Source organism: Meleagris gallopavo, chromosome 7 (assembly GCF_000146605.3).
Source record: "Meleagris gallopavo isolate NT-WF06-2002-E0010 breed Aviagen turkey brand Nicholas breeding stock chromosome 7, Turkey_5.1, whole genome shotgun sequence".
Taxonomy (NCBI): domain Eukaryota; kingdom Metazoa; phylum Chordata; class Aves; order Galliformes; family Phasianidae; genus Meleagris; species Meleagris gallopavo.
Window position 1 is genome coordinate 31585535 of NC_015017.2, and position 15000 is coordinate 31600534.

At 39.8% G+C, this 15000-nt stretch overlaps 1 protein-coding gene across 3 annotated transcripts in view; it reads right to left on the reverse strand.

Annotated features, from left to right (window-relative positions):
* The window catches only part of LOC100543675 (glycosyltransferase-like domain-containing protein 1), a 26892-nt gene that overhangs the window by 9105 nt on the left and 2787 nt on the right, over positions 1-15000 (reverse strand). For all 3 annotated transcript variants that reach the window (XR_794199.3, XM_010714004.3, XM_010714005.3), the window contains exon 2: positions 201-310. Coding sequence is in view for 2 of the 3 variants with exons in the window: in XM_010714004.3 (XP_010712306.1) it covers positions 201-310 (110 nt within the window). In the remaining variant the exon portion in view is untranslated. The remainder of the gene's footprint in view (positions 1-200; positions 311-15000) is intronic.

Below are 15000 nucleotides of genomic sequence, written 5' to 3' on the forward strand. Positions count from 1 at the left end.
CTGCTAAGGAAAACGAAAATGCTTGCTGTCTCTAATCATTTTAATTGCGCAACCTATCAGTATTTTAATATCCCAAGTAAAAACAATTAAAATAAGTTGTCTCCACTAACATAGCAAAATGCAGGAACCCCTCCCCCCCTGAATTATCTATTTCATGGTAACTTTATGTTAAAGATTTAAAAAGCAAAAGTAAAAAGTACCTGGAACATCAGTGAAAGTCTCCCCAAGGACGGACACGTGAAAAGGTAGCTCTTGCTCCTTCAGTTTCAGCAACACTTTAAAGAAAGTTTCAGGATCTTTGTCATGTTCCCTTGAAATAAACAGAACTTATCTCAGCATCACTCGTGTTTACTTCTGAAATTGTTTTCTGTTTACCAGAACAGTATTTATCTTCAATTCTACTTTGAGTATAAATTCCCTCTTTGTTTATACAGCGTGCTTGAATATTTTCCTCAACCCAGCACTCAGGAACAGAACAGCTTCATGCGATGCTTGTATCTCTTCCCTCTCCTCAAACAATGCAACATCATACTAGAGAAAGGATAAGGTGGGAAAAAAAACATGATCATTAATTTTTTTTCCTTATGTATACAATCTTCTTTCCAGAATATGCTTATTCTTTATAGGAGATTGCATGCTTAACCTATAGTACATTTCACCTTTGTTTTTTTTTTTCAGGAGTAACACATTACTAAAAAACTTTTGTAAAAAAATTAGGATCTCTCCAACCAGAATGTCATGAATCTCTGAACCGATGGAAAGCTCCCAATCCTTTTGGTGCTTCAGGTGAAAAAGAAAGGGAAGAACTAATAGAAGGCAAAACCAAATTCGGTTAATAACAAAGTGGAAAAAAACAATTTGTTCGTCTACTGCCTTTAACAGGACAGATCAACGGTTAAAAAGATATCACAGATGACCTAATTCTCCAAAATTTGGTAGATTATTTTAAAAACAAAATAAGGTAGTTCCCCACGCTAAGGTGAATATTACACACATCTCACATTTAATTATTCTGCTTTAAATTATTGTATTTTAAACAGATGTGTGCCATATGCCTTTAAGATATTTTGGTTTTATTTATTATTTAGAAAACTCCACTGTTTTCCTTCCTGTACTAAGGGAAAACCTACAACTCAGTGGCCCTGATGTCTTTCTTCACAGAGTGATTTTCCAGAATGAATCTGTAGGTTTGTCACACCGCTATATGAAAGATTAATAATTATATCGTTCAGGAAATCTGAAGCCAAATGACATCTGCAGCTCTACATGTGTTAATTTCTCATTCAGTCAATATTTTTGGTTTAGGGAATTAAAACATATTAATCTTATAATTAATATGACTTTCCTAGGCTGCAAAAATCGTCAGGAGCCGGGAAGTTCTCTGAATCAGATGCATTTTTTTTCTAAAAGAAAGCCAGACAATAATTACTTTAAGAAGTTCAACATCTCCTAGATTTGTTTTGTTCCAAATAATAAAAAGGAATGCAACAGCATAAGCTTCATAATTTGTTTCACATCTGTAAACCAGGAGTCATCACGGTGGTTCCAGTAACTAAAGTGGACAAGAGAGAATTCGGACAGAGAATTTCTTTTAGCTGTTTCTGCAGAAACACAAGGGCTGCTTGAATTGAGAGATCCACCTGTTTCTGCAGGTAAATTATCAGTCCAAGCTTATTCCCTGTCCTCTGTTTGCCTCAGTTTCCCTTTTTGGACAGGTGCTCATGCTGTGTGTAAGCAATCCTGAGGAGCACTGAGGCCTGCAGCTTCCCATCCACAATGGGCCCCGACAGACAGAGCTCACATGGATCCTTCCAAGCTTTTCACAGCCGTGCTATCGGCTTCTGAGTCACAAAAAGTCCTTCCAGAAAAGGAAATGCTTTCCCTTTCCCTTTCCAGAAGAGACCAGGGGTCCCAGAGGCAGCCAAAAGTGGAGGATGCTGTTGGAGCCACATTGTCAAGGAGCTGGCAGGAGAACGTGAAGCCTCGCGGCTCGGAGAAGCCACATAAGCTGCACATATTTAGGAAAACTGATAGGAATTGGAAGTTGCAGCTTTGTTTAATAGGTGGGGAGGAACAGAAGGAAAATTTGGCACCCAGAAGGAATGCTGAAAGAGGAAATGTTTCCTCTGCACTGGAGGCTTTCTTAAGGGTTTTCTGATGTAGGTGATCCTCCTTCCTCATCTCCTCTGAAATATTTGGCTTTTATACAATACTCAGAGGTTTCAGTGACCCGTTTTGTGAACTTTGCCATCTTTTTCTCCCCAGAAGGTCACGCCGTTTGAGCTGTCCGTTCCTGTGACTTTTCCACAATGCAGCCATTTCATTTTCAGTCATTTTTGTTACGACCTAGAGCAAGCTCTTGGCACGTGCACCTACAGGTGGCAATGCCTTCTTACACCTGTACATTAGCATAGCTCCTGGTAGAAAGGACTAACTAACCCAAGACCACCTCTTTACCGCACCAAAGAGCGCTACGTTTCTTGGCTAACATGGAGAAAGCCATATACAATCCAGTCTGCCTTACTCAGCAACAACTGCTAAACACACCAGATTGTCATAGCAGTGATCGTGGAAAAAGATGAACACAATATGGAATGTCTGTTCTGTAAAGATCTGCTCAAAATGACGTGCACTTTTGGTTGCATCTGTTGCATTTTGGAGCTTTATTAAACAGTATTAATTATATAAACTCCATTTCCTTAGGAAGGACTGCAAAATATTACAAAAGCCTGATATAAAAATACAAAACTTTCTTTCGAGATATTACCTTTTGGGGAAAATTAAACTAATTTGATTCCAGGGTCAGGCTTAGCTATTTAGTTTAGGTATTTGCAATGCTCTTGGATATGGTCTGCATCTGGTAAAGGAAAAGTAAGAACTGGGCATGGTATGAATGCAGTCTAAATTTCATCCTAAGAACATGAAAGCACCAAAATGGACAAACTCCAGCTGCAAACTTCCACAAAATGGACACGGGCACCATCTGCTTCCTGCTCATACCTATATTTGCATTTGAGTGCAATGCTCTTGGAGTTGCTCAGTCTCCAGGTTTAAATACTGCACGCTAACATATATATTTTTTTTTACCTAGAATTACTCAAAGCTTTTTAATTTTTCTGTCCCAAACACGTGTGAAGTGTGGCGGTCTGGGAGTGGGATCAGAATTTATACTGATTTATGGTGACTTCCCCTTGTAAACCAAAAAAACTTTCAGGACTGTCCCCAGATGAGCAATGGGAGGACTGTAGCATTAGTACCCACCACTATCAACCCTCTGTTATCTCCACCTTAGATTTTCTTTTTATAACATGGGTGTGATAGTATTACTTTTTCACCACAGAAGGACAGTGTCAGGATTGATGACTTGACATCCCTCTTTTCAGTCTAAAATGATTTAAAACCACAGCCTTTTTGCACTGCAGCGATGCACCTCTGTACAATCAGTGGTAAAAGTCTTTGAACTTTTCTGCTTTTCAGGGATTTTATTAATTGAGACCGAGAACCCCAAAGAGCTTTGCCCTTTGCTGGACCTGGAAGGAGAGTGCATACAAGACAGCTGAACCTGAGTTAATCCTTGCTGCTGCAGGACACCTACACCCTGACCAGTGATGGAAAATAAATGGGGCCAAAAAAATAAAATAAAAAAATAAATAAAAAAAGGAATAGCACAATTTTATGCACTATTCTGTTCATACTCATATCTTGAATTTAAGTGAAATTTAGTATGAGACTCAGGTGGTTTTCTGCGACTCGAGCTTACATTTTTAAGTATACGTAAACTTATACTTGGTGATAATCCCAGTTATTTAGAATTTGGAGAAAAACACATACAGCAATGAGATTGGAAAGCAAAGAGTTGGGCAAGAGAGACAGAACTTGCTCAAAGCCACAAAATGAATGCAATGTATTAAAAAGAAATCCAGTTTAAAATCTGTGCAAGCTAGTCAGAAATATGAAAGTGCTGAGCCAGGGGGAAATTCTAAATATTTCAAATAATGCTGCATGAAGGTTTGCAACGATTCTGGTCCTGTCATCTCCCAAGGTGGGCCATACTCTGAAAGGGTTACAAATGAGCTCAGCTAAATGCAATATTAAAAAGCTTGATCTTAATCTTCTTAAGACATTTAGCATGGCCCGATTTGCAGTATTTCAGTGGTAGAGAATTCAAAATGGTGAAGAGCACACCGTAATATTTCACTTCAGACAGTGCTTGAAATCCAAGCAATTCAAAACATTTCTTACACCACAGTAAATAGAACACATTGAGAGCCCGGAGAGGAACAGCAGCATTAGTTCCAAGGCACAGAGGAGCAACCTATGGTAAGCATCAGGTAAGGAACCCACCTTCCAACCTGTGTGCATCTCCTGTTGCCTGCTAACTTCATAAAATCTCTTGAATGGCAGACAGGCAAAGGTGAGAAGTAGCATTACTAAAACAAGTAAAAAATCTTCAGGAGTAAAAGTAGCATTTTAGCACTTTTCTAAAATATACAGCAAGAGGTGAAACACATTCCTGGCTATATGAAGTTATTGACAGAAAATGGCTCACAGAACAGGCCGCTAAAGAATTCTTCATTATTTATGAGGTTGGGCAGCATTTCTGGAGACAGAGAAAAGAAACAGGAAAAGGCAGAAGGTTGGGAAGAAAGGAAAGAATACAGAAGAGTCAGACTCTGATGGAAATAGAAGCTGCTGAGAGCATTTGAGAGCACTATCAGTGGCAGAGAAAAGGTCAGAAAAATATCAGTAAAGATATAAATTAGGAAGCAAAAATAAAACTGCACAGTAATTAAAGGAGAAGAATGGAACAGAAGGAATAAAAAGAGGAAAGACATTCAGCAATGTTAGAGGAGAAGCATGGTGCAAAGAGGATGAAGAACAAAAGAATCAAGGACAAGAAGGTAGAAAACACACGCAATCCACTGAAAAACTTCATATTTCTGAGACAATGAAGGAGAAGAATAACAGAGGCTGCTGAGAGCAGGCAGCAAGACAAGACCCACACCTTTATCGCAAGCAGAGCCAGAAGCTGGAAGGTGCCCTTATCCCAGTAATGTTCTTTCTTTGGGTGATAAAAGCAGGAACTTGAGGTTCTCTACAATCTGACTGATGCATTGCAGAACTGGGGAAGGCGATGGAGGATGCCAGGACGGGCTGATATGAGGACTCATATGACAACAGCCTCCTGCTGACCCTCTATCTCATTCTCAAGAAAAAAAAGGCAGCACATGAAGAAGTGGGGCAGCCCTGAAATGCACACTCTGCTGAACTAGAAATGGGGCTTCACTTCACGCCAAAACTAACCTAGAGAAAAATTATCAGTGATTTAAGACTTCACTGCACTATTTACTAGGATACGCCTTGATATTTTGCATTACATTTTGAGGTCAGTAAAATTTGAATCTAAGGCTTATTATAATCCAATAATGTTAGAAAGCAACAGTGTAGTTACAAGGAAAGAAGCATGGCCTTCAGAACAGAGAATTACAGAGTTCTGGTCTTTTCCTGACACTGATTTCCCATGAGAGCGCTCTGCCCAGGTTTCCTCATCTGTACAATGCAGCTTTACAGGAGCTTTCATCTCTAGAAGTGTGCTGAGGGTCAGAGTCAGTAAATAATTCTGGAAGATAATATTCTTCCTAAAGTGAGAGGACTTGTACTACAAGCCTATTCAGCATACCGATGAAATACATTTAAATAATTATTTTCATGGTGAGCAGAAGACTTTCCTAAACCAAATGATTCTAGTTATACATTTTCTATGTTGACATTAAAAAAAAGGGAAAAAAATAAAAAATAAAAAATTCTAGTACCAAATTTCTGGTAACAATGCTCCCGATAACTGCAAAAGAGGAAATATTACTGCCAGGAAAGAGCTGTTAGGAAAGAAACAGGGGAAAAAGAAATAACTATGGAAATGCAAACATGAAGGAAAAGTTAATTGCTTTCCATTTATTCAATTTATCACAGTATTTTTTCCATCTTTTTATATCTCCAATGTGAGGCTGAGGTAGAGTGTAAATATGTAGTTAGGTCCAATGAGTTTTCTTCTTTAGCTGATATGCTTACAAAATGTCTCTGCTGTAATTGTGCCTCTAAACATTGTCTGGCATCATCAGCATCAAAAGTTACCGCAACATCTAATACCCCCTCAGTTAAGAGAAAATGGAGTCAGCTAGAAGAAAATGCTTTTGTGTAAGCATCACTGATAAAAAAAAAAAGATGCTGAAGAATAAATTCCAGGCAGCAATTTGGAGGTCCTACAAGTAAAAAATTCCCCTGATGCTCACCTGTGCTTGCAAAACACCCGTGCACGCCAAGGGATTCAAAGCTGGCAGGGGACAGCCACAAAGCAGCTGAACACTACTGGCAAACACCGTGTTTTATTTTCTACTATAGCCCATGACTTATTTACAGTGAGGAGTGTGTATTTTACCTTCTGATTTTTTTTTTTTTAAATTGCTGGCCTGAGAAAAATGGGTGGCATTTTGCTTTACGCTGGAAAAGCATTTTCTCCTATCTTGCATTATCTCGAGGAGATTCATAAAAAAGAACCTTGGGAGTTTATTGTTTAGATTCTTCTTCTTCTCCCCTCACAATTCATGAAGAAAAATCTCAAAATAAAATATTACGCATTCTCCACCCAAAGAAATCTCAGGATCACCATCAGTCACTGAGCCTCCTGCTTATTTCCTAAAGAGAGATTAACCTTTGGAGACAAAGACCGCTCTTTGGTCTCAGTTCCATTGGTGTAAAAATCAATGCACTTTTATTCAGATGCCTTTCTTTCAGTTTTTTTTAATCCAAATTAGTTAACTTAGCTTTTCACAAGTGCAGGATTTAGATGAAAACCATTTCTGTTGCATTTGCCATGGAATCCACTAACTGCTATGGACTACCTCAACTAGTTTATTTAAAAAATAGAAATGAACTTCCTTTTGTGTTCCAAAGGTAATATGACAAACGGTTCCCTGTTGTTGGGACTCATGGTAAGCAAGATAAAGAATGTGAGTGATGCTGACAGCCTTGATAACCATACCTAATATGCACCATTTTAATTCCACATACTGTAGAAATCACGCCACGGTAATAATGGCTATGAATATGATAGTAAGTGGCTAAGAATTTTCTCAGGTGGTTCACTGGAAGAACAGAAGAATCTAACATATCACTACATGAAAAATACTCTCTTACACATTTGCCTGATATTGGAAAATCCACCAAACTAAACCCTGGGGAACAACAATGTCCATTCCTCTCTAATGTTCAAAGTGAACTCATATCACCAAACTATGACTTACTGAATAATCTCCCAAAAGCTCAGTCTGGGTCAAAACCGAGTCCTGGTCAGTAATGAATACTATGAAGGGAGTGAGAACAGTTACCAAAGATAACTCTTGCTTCTTGGATTTGTGAAGCTGCCCTCTGCAAGGATGGAGCTCCTAAGAAGGAACTCTTTTGGCAAGACGACCAAGGTTTGAAACTCATTAGTCAAAGAGATTAACACAACTACACATCTCACAGCTTTCAGAACAAGGAACGAACTCATTTCATTGAGTCAAGTTTTCATACAACTGCAAGCAAGAAAAAGCAGAGATTAGAGAAGACAAAGGGAGAAAGGACAGATTAAAACAAGGAGAAGAGGAAAGTGGGGAGGAAAAGAAGAGAGTGAGAGAAGAAAATCACATATTGCGGTGCAGTAAGAAGAAGAAATTAATTAAAAGGAGCTTTCAGGGAAGAAGCAGAAGAAACATAACCCCCCATTATTGGTGAAAGCAAAGAAGAATATTAGATCATTGGCTGACGAACAACTTGATTTTTGACTCTCAGAAGGTATTTGCATGCTTTGGTGACGAGTCCTGCATATTACAAAGGGGGCTGGTGGCTTTGTCTGCTAAGTTCGCCTAGGACTTATTACAAAACCCTTCCTGTCCTTGTTTATGATGTTTCCCAGGGCTGAAGCTATCTTGGACTGTGATCATCCAGAAAAAATGCTGCCAAAAATTTTCCAGAACAGCCAAAGAACAAGATGTAAAAGTCCCACTACCTAATGCAACTGCAACACATATCTTGCATACATTACATTTCAAAGAAGCCTCTGTTCTATGCATTCAAGCCTCATTTTCTCTTTGAGCAAGAACTGAATATATGAATGGGTTTGATTTTATGTCAAAGAAGTGCTTTTTATTGCCCTTGTGAAGATCTTCCTAAAAATATCCACATTTTGGACACATCTCAGATCAGTCAGGCTGCTGAAAGCCAGGCAGAATCTAACATCTGAACTGAAAACACAGAGCTTGACTTCACTTTCAACGATTCCTTTCCTGGACTCAGAATAACATCATCGGACTTCGCAGAATAAAGAATTAGTTTGTATGCATTAAGAATACAAAATCACAAGAAAAAGAGGAAGATTTGCTAAGAAAAAGACAATGGTAGAAGAAAGGGAATGAAGAGGCAGAAAGTGCTAATGGTAAAGTGTGCTCTTCTAGTTTGACTAAAACTATCAGAAGTGAACCACAAAAAGCAAAAGGAATGAATCATATAATCAGATCGTATAATGAAGAAGGTAATAAACTGATTAAGAAAATTAATGGGAGAGATCAAGAGGGCAAAACAGTAAGGTTGGACAGTGAAGCTTATGAGCAAGCAGGAATCAAATAGGACAGTACCATTGACGGGAGGGAGAGTGATGGCAACTTCTAGACAAGAGAAATGCTGAGAAATCGTGGGAAAGGAAAATGAGAAGCAGGTTTGCTGCAAAAGGGAAATAGAAAGGAGGACATGCCTGTGGAATTGAGCCTGGAAAAGAGAAAAGGAAGATGTCTGAAAGAGAAAGGTCAAGATGACTTTGGGAGAAAGGGATAGAAAAAGATGACTTTGATGGCAACAGGCGGAAGAGTGTAAGCCCTCTTCCTTCACAGCTATGAAAGGACTCGTTCGTCCCGCCAGTTCACATGCATTCCTGGTAAAAGAACTGGGTTTTGCAGTTGCGTGGAGAAGAAAGACATCATAAAATGAATCTCTCGTCAAGGAAGAGGGCAGAGACCCCAAACATTTAAGTTCTCAATTTTTCCAGTCCTATGTTTAAGTCAAGATCATCTTTTCAGTCACGGCTGAAACACCTGTCATGAGAGCCTTCAGAGGACAGCACTGAAGTGGCTGCACTATGAGCAGCTGGGTAGGACAGAGGGAACAAAGAAGGAAGGTTTCTACATATGACATTTGAAGCAGAATCTTGATGCTGTTTGCCTTCTACTTTAAAACGCAAAAGCATCCCCTGTAGCAGAAAAGCACTCACAGGGCTTGACTTTTGCTTCTGGTGCAGATAACACTGCTTTTACAATCACTTACTGCTCCACTATGTGCACCCCAGGTAGGATGTGCTTTAACCTCGACTTTACGGGAGTGGAAAAAGGGTTGACACCAAATTTCTCCACACGTAACAAGGAGCAAAACAGGGCTGCAGAGCTTGAATAGCGAAAAGAAAGTATAGTGCTTAGTAGAAGTGAAAGAACCGAATGTATTTGGGGAAGCAGTGAGTAAAAAAGAAACTTTTATTTTAATATGATTCCTTTTCAGCCTATTAAGTTCTCCAATATCAGAATGAAGTCTGCTAAAAGTTAGTAAATAAAGGCTTTCTGGAGAGCTTTATTAAATCACTTGTGACTTATCAAGTTAAAACTCCCACTCAGATATCTTAATAAAACTTTCAGAGAATATATTTAATTTTACTGGAAACCAGACACCGATTGCTAACCACAGGAGTTACTGTGTGCTACATCACTGAGCAGCTTTCCGTAAATAGAATATTTACCAACAACTTGGATTTAGTTCTCTAAAGTTTCAGTTTCTGAAGGTCAAATAACTATGTAACTGCTTAATAAAGAAGCAAAGAAGTACCTCTAAATATCTCCAAGCTCTGATGGGCTTATATGCTGCTCCTTAGGTGAGGTATTAGCAAAGCTTATTTATTTTCATTTCCAAGGCTTTTATTTGCTCACTCCCTTGTGGTAAAGCTGATTTCCATGATGATTCCCTTCTTAATTTTAATACCCTTTTTACTCATCATATAGACATAAGAATTTTCCATAAAATAATGAAACCCTTCCAAAGGAAATGAAGACAACTAGGAAAGTAAACTACAGCTTACTTTTTTTTTTTCCCAATTAATTGATCCACTGTCATATGCATATATGAAAGATTTTTTTTAATGAAAGGAAAATAAGGTTAATTAACATAAAACCCCTCACTCCTTGAGATGTTGAATTTTGAATTTTATCCATGCTGCCTTAAGTGCCTTGATTTCCCAGTAATGACCTAGTTCTCCTAATGAGTAACATTAACCCCTGGCTGTAGCTGTCCAGGACTTAATTGTCAACTGGAGCTGAAATAGGAGAGTTTGCCGATCAGCAGGTATGTGGTATATTAACTCATGTCATTTCAGACCCTAATAAATAAATCTGTTGCTAAGGCAACAGGAACATCAGCGGTATCACTTTTTTCTTTTTTTTCCCCCCTTTTTTTAAAGGAAAGTGCCTTTCACACCGAGCTTTTTAGAAAGGAAATTAACTACATGTAACCATAATTAGAAGAAACATCGTTTCTCATCTGAGAAACATATCTACATTAATGAAAAAAGGCATTCAAAAAGAGGACTGCTTTCTACTGTGACCAGAGTAACTGAAATGATTTCCCTCAAGTGAAGGAATGCAATTTGAAGTACACATCTGAGTGAAAACAGATCACAAAATATTTTAGCTTTTTGTATTTCTGAGATAGTTCTCCTCTGCTTTATTACATTGCTGATACCAAATGAGCAAAATGCTTCAGCTGCTAATCAGCAGCCTGGGCAATTGAAACCAGATGATAAAAAATACCACTCAAAATCTAACACCTTTACTGTCTGTGTATCTTCCAAAATGATTGGCAGAAACACAATCTTCTGCAAGGATAAAAAACGCTCCACTACCAACTCATCAGACTTATCAGCTAATGAAAATTTAAGTACCTGATTTAAACACAGATGCCACTGCTCCTCTCTGTCCCACGGCCACAGCTACCTGAAACTTGAATGGGAGAAGCAAGAGGACAGTGGTGCAGTCATCAGAGCTGGGCAAGAAGAACACATCACAAAAGGCACATGTGATTTGGGTATTTGCTTTCTGCCTCAGTTTCTCCACCTGCAAGATCAGACTCTGAATACTGTGGTTTTAGAGTAATAGATTTGAAGTGTTACAAAAAGGCAAACTCCATATATGCGCAAGTGGTAAAACTGCAAGTGATGCTCACTACAGGAGCAGGATTTTCACAATTGAGACATCTCTATTATACGGTGAAAATTTCTGCAAGCTCTCAGAAACAAGAATTAAGGAATAGTGCATCTTCCACTGAAACGATTCAGTATCCCAAATTCCTGGCTGCTGGAAGAAGTTTCAAGATTAGATTTCACCAATAAATGAACAACAAAATATGACAAATACTTCCAAACTCCCCTTCCAGTTCACATTTAAATCTGAATTTCACAGAGTATTTAATCAACTTTCTAGTTCACTCTTCAAAATAAACTAATATCTCTTCTCAAACATAACTCTGGATTGCATGAAAAAGAAGTTAGACTCTTCTTTTTGTCTTGGGTGTTCAAGAAGTCAAGGTGTCAGCTTCTACTTAATCAGACAAATCTACATACACATTCAAGGCAATTCAGCATTTGTCATCTATGCTGTGAACGCTTTTCTTTGGGAGTATTAGATAACTTTTCTTATATGCTTCTTAAAAGTATCCATTTTAAACCTGTTACTGTACGTCCTATGGGCTTTTTATCATATCTGGTACATTTTAGTTCAGGCTGTATAAACACTTGCATTTTAAGCCTTTGCTTTCAGTCTGTCTTATCTACCCCACACTTTCACCTTTTAGGATTAAATTTGCCAGAATCAGTTGCTTTTCAAAGATGAAGTTTTCCTGTAGCCACTCAATCCCCATTTAGCACAAAGCCAGAGCCAAGTTCTCTGCTATTTCCCCATACAAGGTGGCAGAGAAGCGCAAACCTGCTGAGATTTCCCTGAAATGGAGGATTTTGTGGGTGACACAAGCAGGATACTTTTGAAAATGACCAACCTTCCTCACGTGATGCTGCATGTGTAGCCATCTGGAAAGGAAAAACAACCAACCTCTACAATTCTGTGATTCTGCTGGGGATGCCCACTGAGGCTAATAACAGCTTTGACTACTAAAAGGCGACTTCGAGGTGGAGCACTTTCATCTTCTGCTGCCTTTCTACACCTGAATTCCTGGTGGGATAAATTTATTCTGCAGTGTGAGCAAAATATGACTTGGGTATAGATTCACCGTGTATTAAAGAAACTGCATTCTCGAGAGCCTCTTTATTAAACACTTCTGAATTCTGAATTCCCGTTAAAGCTGAACACATGAACTACATGAATTCTGTATGGCAGATGAAAAGTCACAAGGTGCTACAATTAAAAATACGCCTTCGTAGGCTCCTCTTCTTTGCAGTTTGCAGGGGACTTGTGCTCAGCTCGCTGATTAATCACTGTCACCTCCCAGAAGAAAGTAACCTGGCTCTACTATCAGAGACACGTTTCTGAGTAAAGGTCCTTGAGGTGGGCAACTATGTGGTAGTGCAGTGATGGGCACAAAACAAGCTTTTCTCCACAGACTCCTTTCTTAAGCTCTTTGAGTTCAGTGATGCTCTACATTCAAACCAGGCAGCGGGGCACAGCACTATCTCCGTGCACACCATTTTCCCTTAGACCAGAAATCTGCAGATAAATTTTTGCAATCTGGGTTTTTTTCTCTTCTGCATTTCCTCATTGTGACTTCCACTGCAGTTCCTCACGCTCCTGTATCTCCTTCCCCACGCTCTTGTCACACACAGTTACGTACAACGTGAGATAATGGGTTTATCTGATTTTTCAAGAGAATTGATAAGGGCTATTTGTTTGCGTGTGTGTGTAAATTCTCACCGATTCCACGTGTGATCTTTTATCACACCCATGCAATTAGGGGAAGAAGAATTGATTTCTGACAACTTTCTGTTATCGAGATGATACAGCACAGGCAGGGGAGAAAGAAAGAACATGAGGCCCTTGAATTAAAAGAAACACTGCAGGTCTTCTCCATGAAAGAAAGGAGTAAAGAGCCTAGAATTTTACAGTACTAAATTCAGCATGTGGCATCTGCACGATGTGGGTTATGGTTTGGGGTGCAAAGGGTTTGCAACTTTGCACATTCACTGCCACACTCAAATGCAATATGAGAGGAGGAACAAGCCAGCGTAGTCTCAGCTACAGCAAAAGCTTTGGCAGGAGCCCCTGGCCTTGCTGGGGGGCAGCAAGAGGGAATAATGCAAGCACATAAATGCTTGTGTGCAAATTTTGTGGTGAGAAAGGATTGTGCCACACCAGTGACCACCATCACCCCCAGATGCACTGAGAGCTCACATTGTTACCTTGGAAAGAGAACCTGTGGGATAGTAGACGGTGTTGATCAAATCTGGGAACTTTGTCCATTGATCACTGCAATTTTGCTGTCTGTTTCCACCAAAGCACATTTACACGGAGGGAAAACTAATTCTTTGGCAGAGCCGCTGTCACAGAGAGACGCTCGGAAACCATCGCAGCCTTTTATCCAGACCTCTGGCTATAAGTCATTTCTATTAACACTGCCTTGCTATAGATGTTTATAACAAAACATTAAAGACTTGGTGAGAAAGGAGAAAACAAATTACTCTGCAGAGAACCTAGCAACTCTGCTAAAATACTGTCAGTTATTTATCTGCTGTCAGCAGAGGTTGCACACTGTAATCCTTGACAGGCTCGGATTCGGGAAGAATGAGGAGAAGGGGCAGGGATTGCAGTTGAGGGCCTGTTCTCATGCAAAGGCATTTTAACACAGATTTAAAGCGAGAACACAGATCCGAGAAACGTCGCTCTGGATTTCAGCTGTCTCCCCACAGGCAGGGCCCACCCGCGGCTGGGCCTGGGAGGTCGACACCTCCTCTCCTCCAACAGCAAAGCTCAGAGTTATTTTTCACGGTTCAGCCGAAGGTGATTTTTTGTTAGGTGAAGGGGAATTCAGAAGTATGAAAATCTTCCTTTTTAAAAAAAAAATAAAATGAAAAGCACATGTAAATGAGCAGCGTGGACAATGGCGTAGCTCGGTGTTGTTGTACAGGATGGGGTCTGTGAGCGCTCTGTGCTGGAACACCAGCAGGCAGGATGCCATTGCCAACGTCTCACACATAAAAACCCCTTCACATATTACAACACTTGACTAAAATGTGCCCGCTGTGCCAACACGCTCGGGCCAGGCCCAAGAAGGGGACACTTCTCCTTGCCATCACATCAGTCACTCACCCAATGGGCTATCCTTGGCCATAAGTACATATTTTTGGGGGCCCTGCCCTCTGCACCTCATTTCTACCTGGGCTCCCAAGCAGGGGAATGGCTGGGATCTTCATTCTCTCATCCATATTCACCAACTAAAAGCAAACTGTATTTTTACGAGCAAGTTTACGTAAATCTGTTGATAAGCATCCTAACACTAAAGGGTAGGAGCTCGGCCCGGAACATTTGCATGCAGCCTCCCCACACAAACACAAGCACTTTCCATTTCCATCGCAGAGCCTTGCTGCGCTGGAACTCTAATGGGCTTAGAACAGTAAATTTTGAAGAAACTGATTGCTGCCCCTGTAGCTAGTAAATGCCTGCCTGGACCCAGTGGCATTTGAAAAAAGTGTTTTATCATAAAATTATCCCAGCAGAGTCCATTCTGCAAGATAACATCATCATCATCATCATCATCAGTACTGCGCGCAGGACCCAACAGCTCTGGCACAATATTGCCAGTCATTTATCTGTTGTCAGCACAGGTTACACACTGTAATCCTTGACTGCCTCGGAATTAGAATGTCTTTGATGTCCCCACAAGAGTTTTTTGCCCGAAGGCTTTACCAATGCTCGGCGGCTCAGTGTT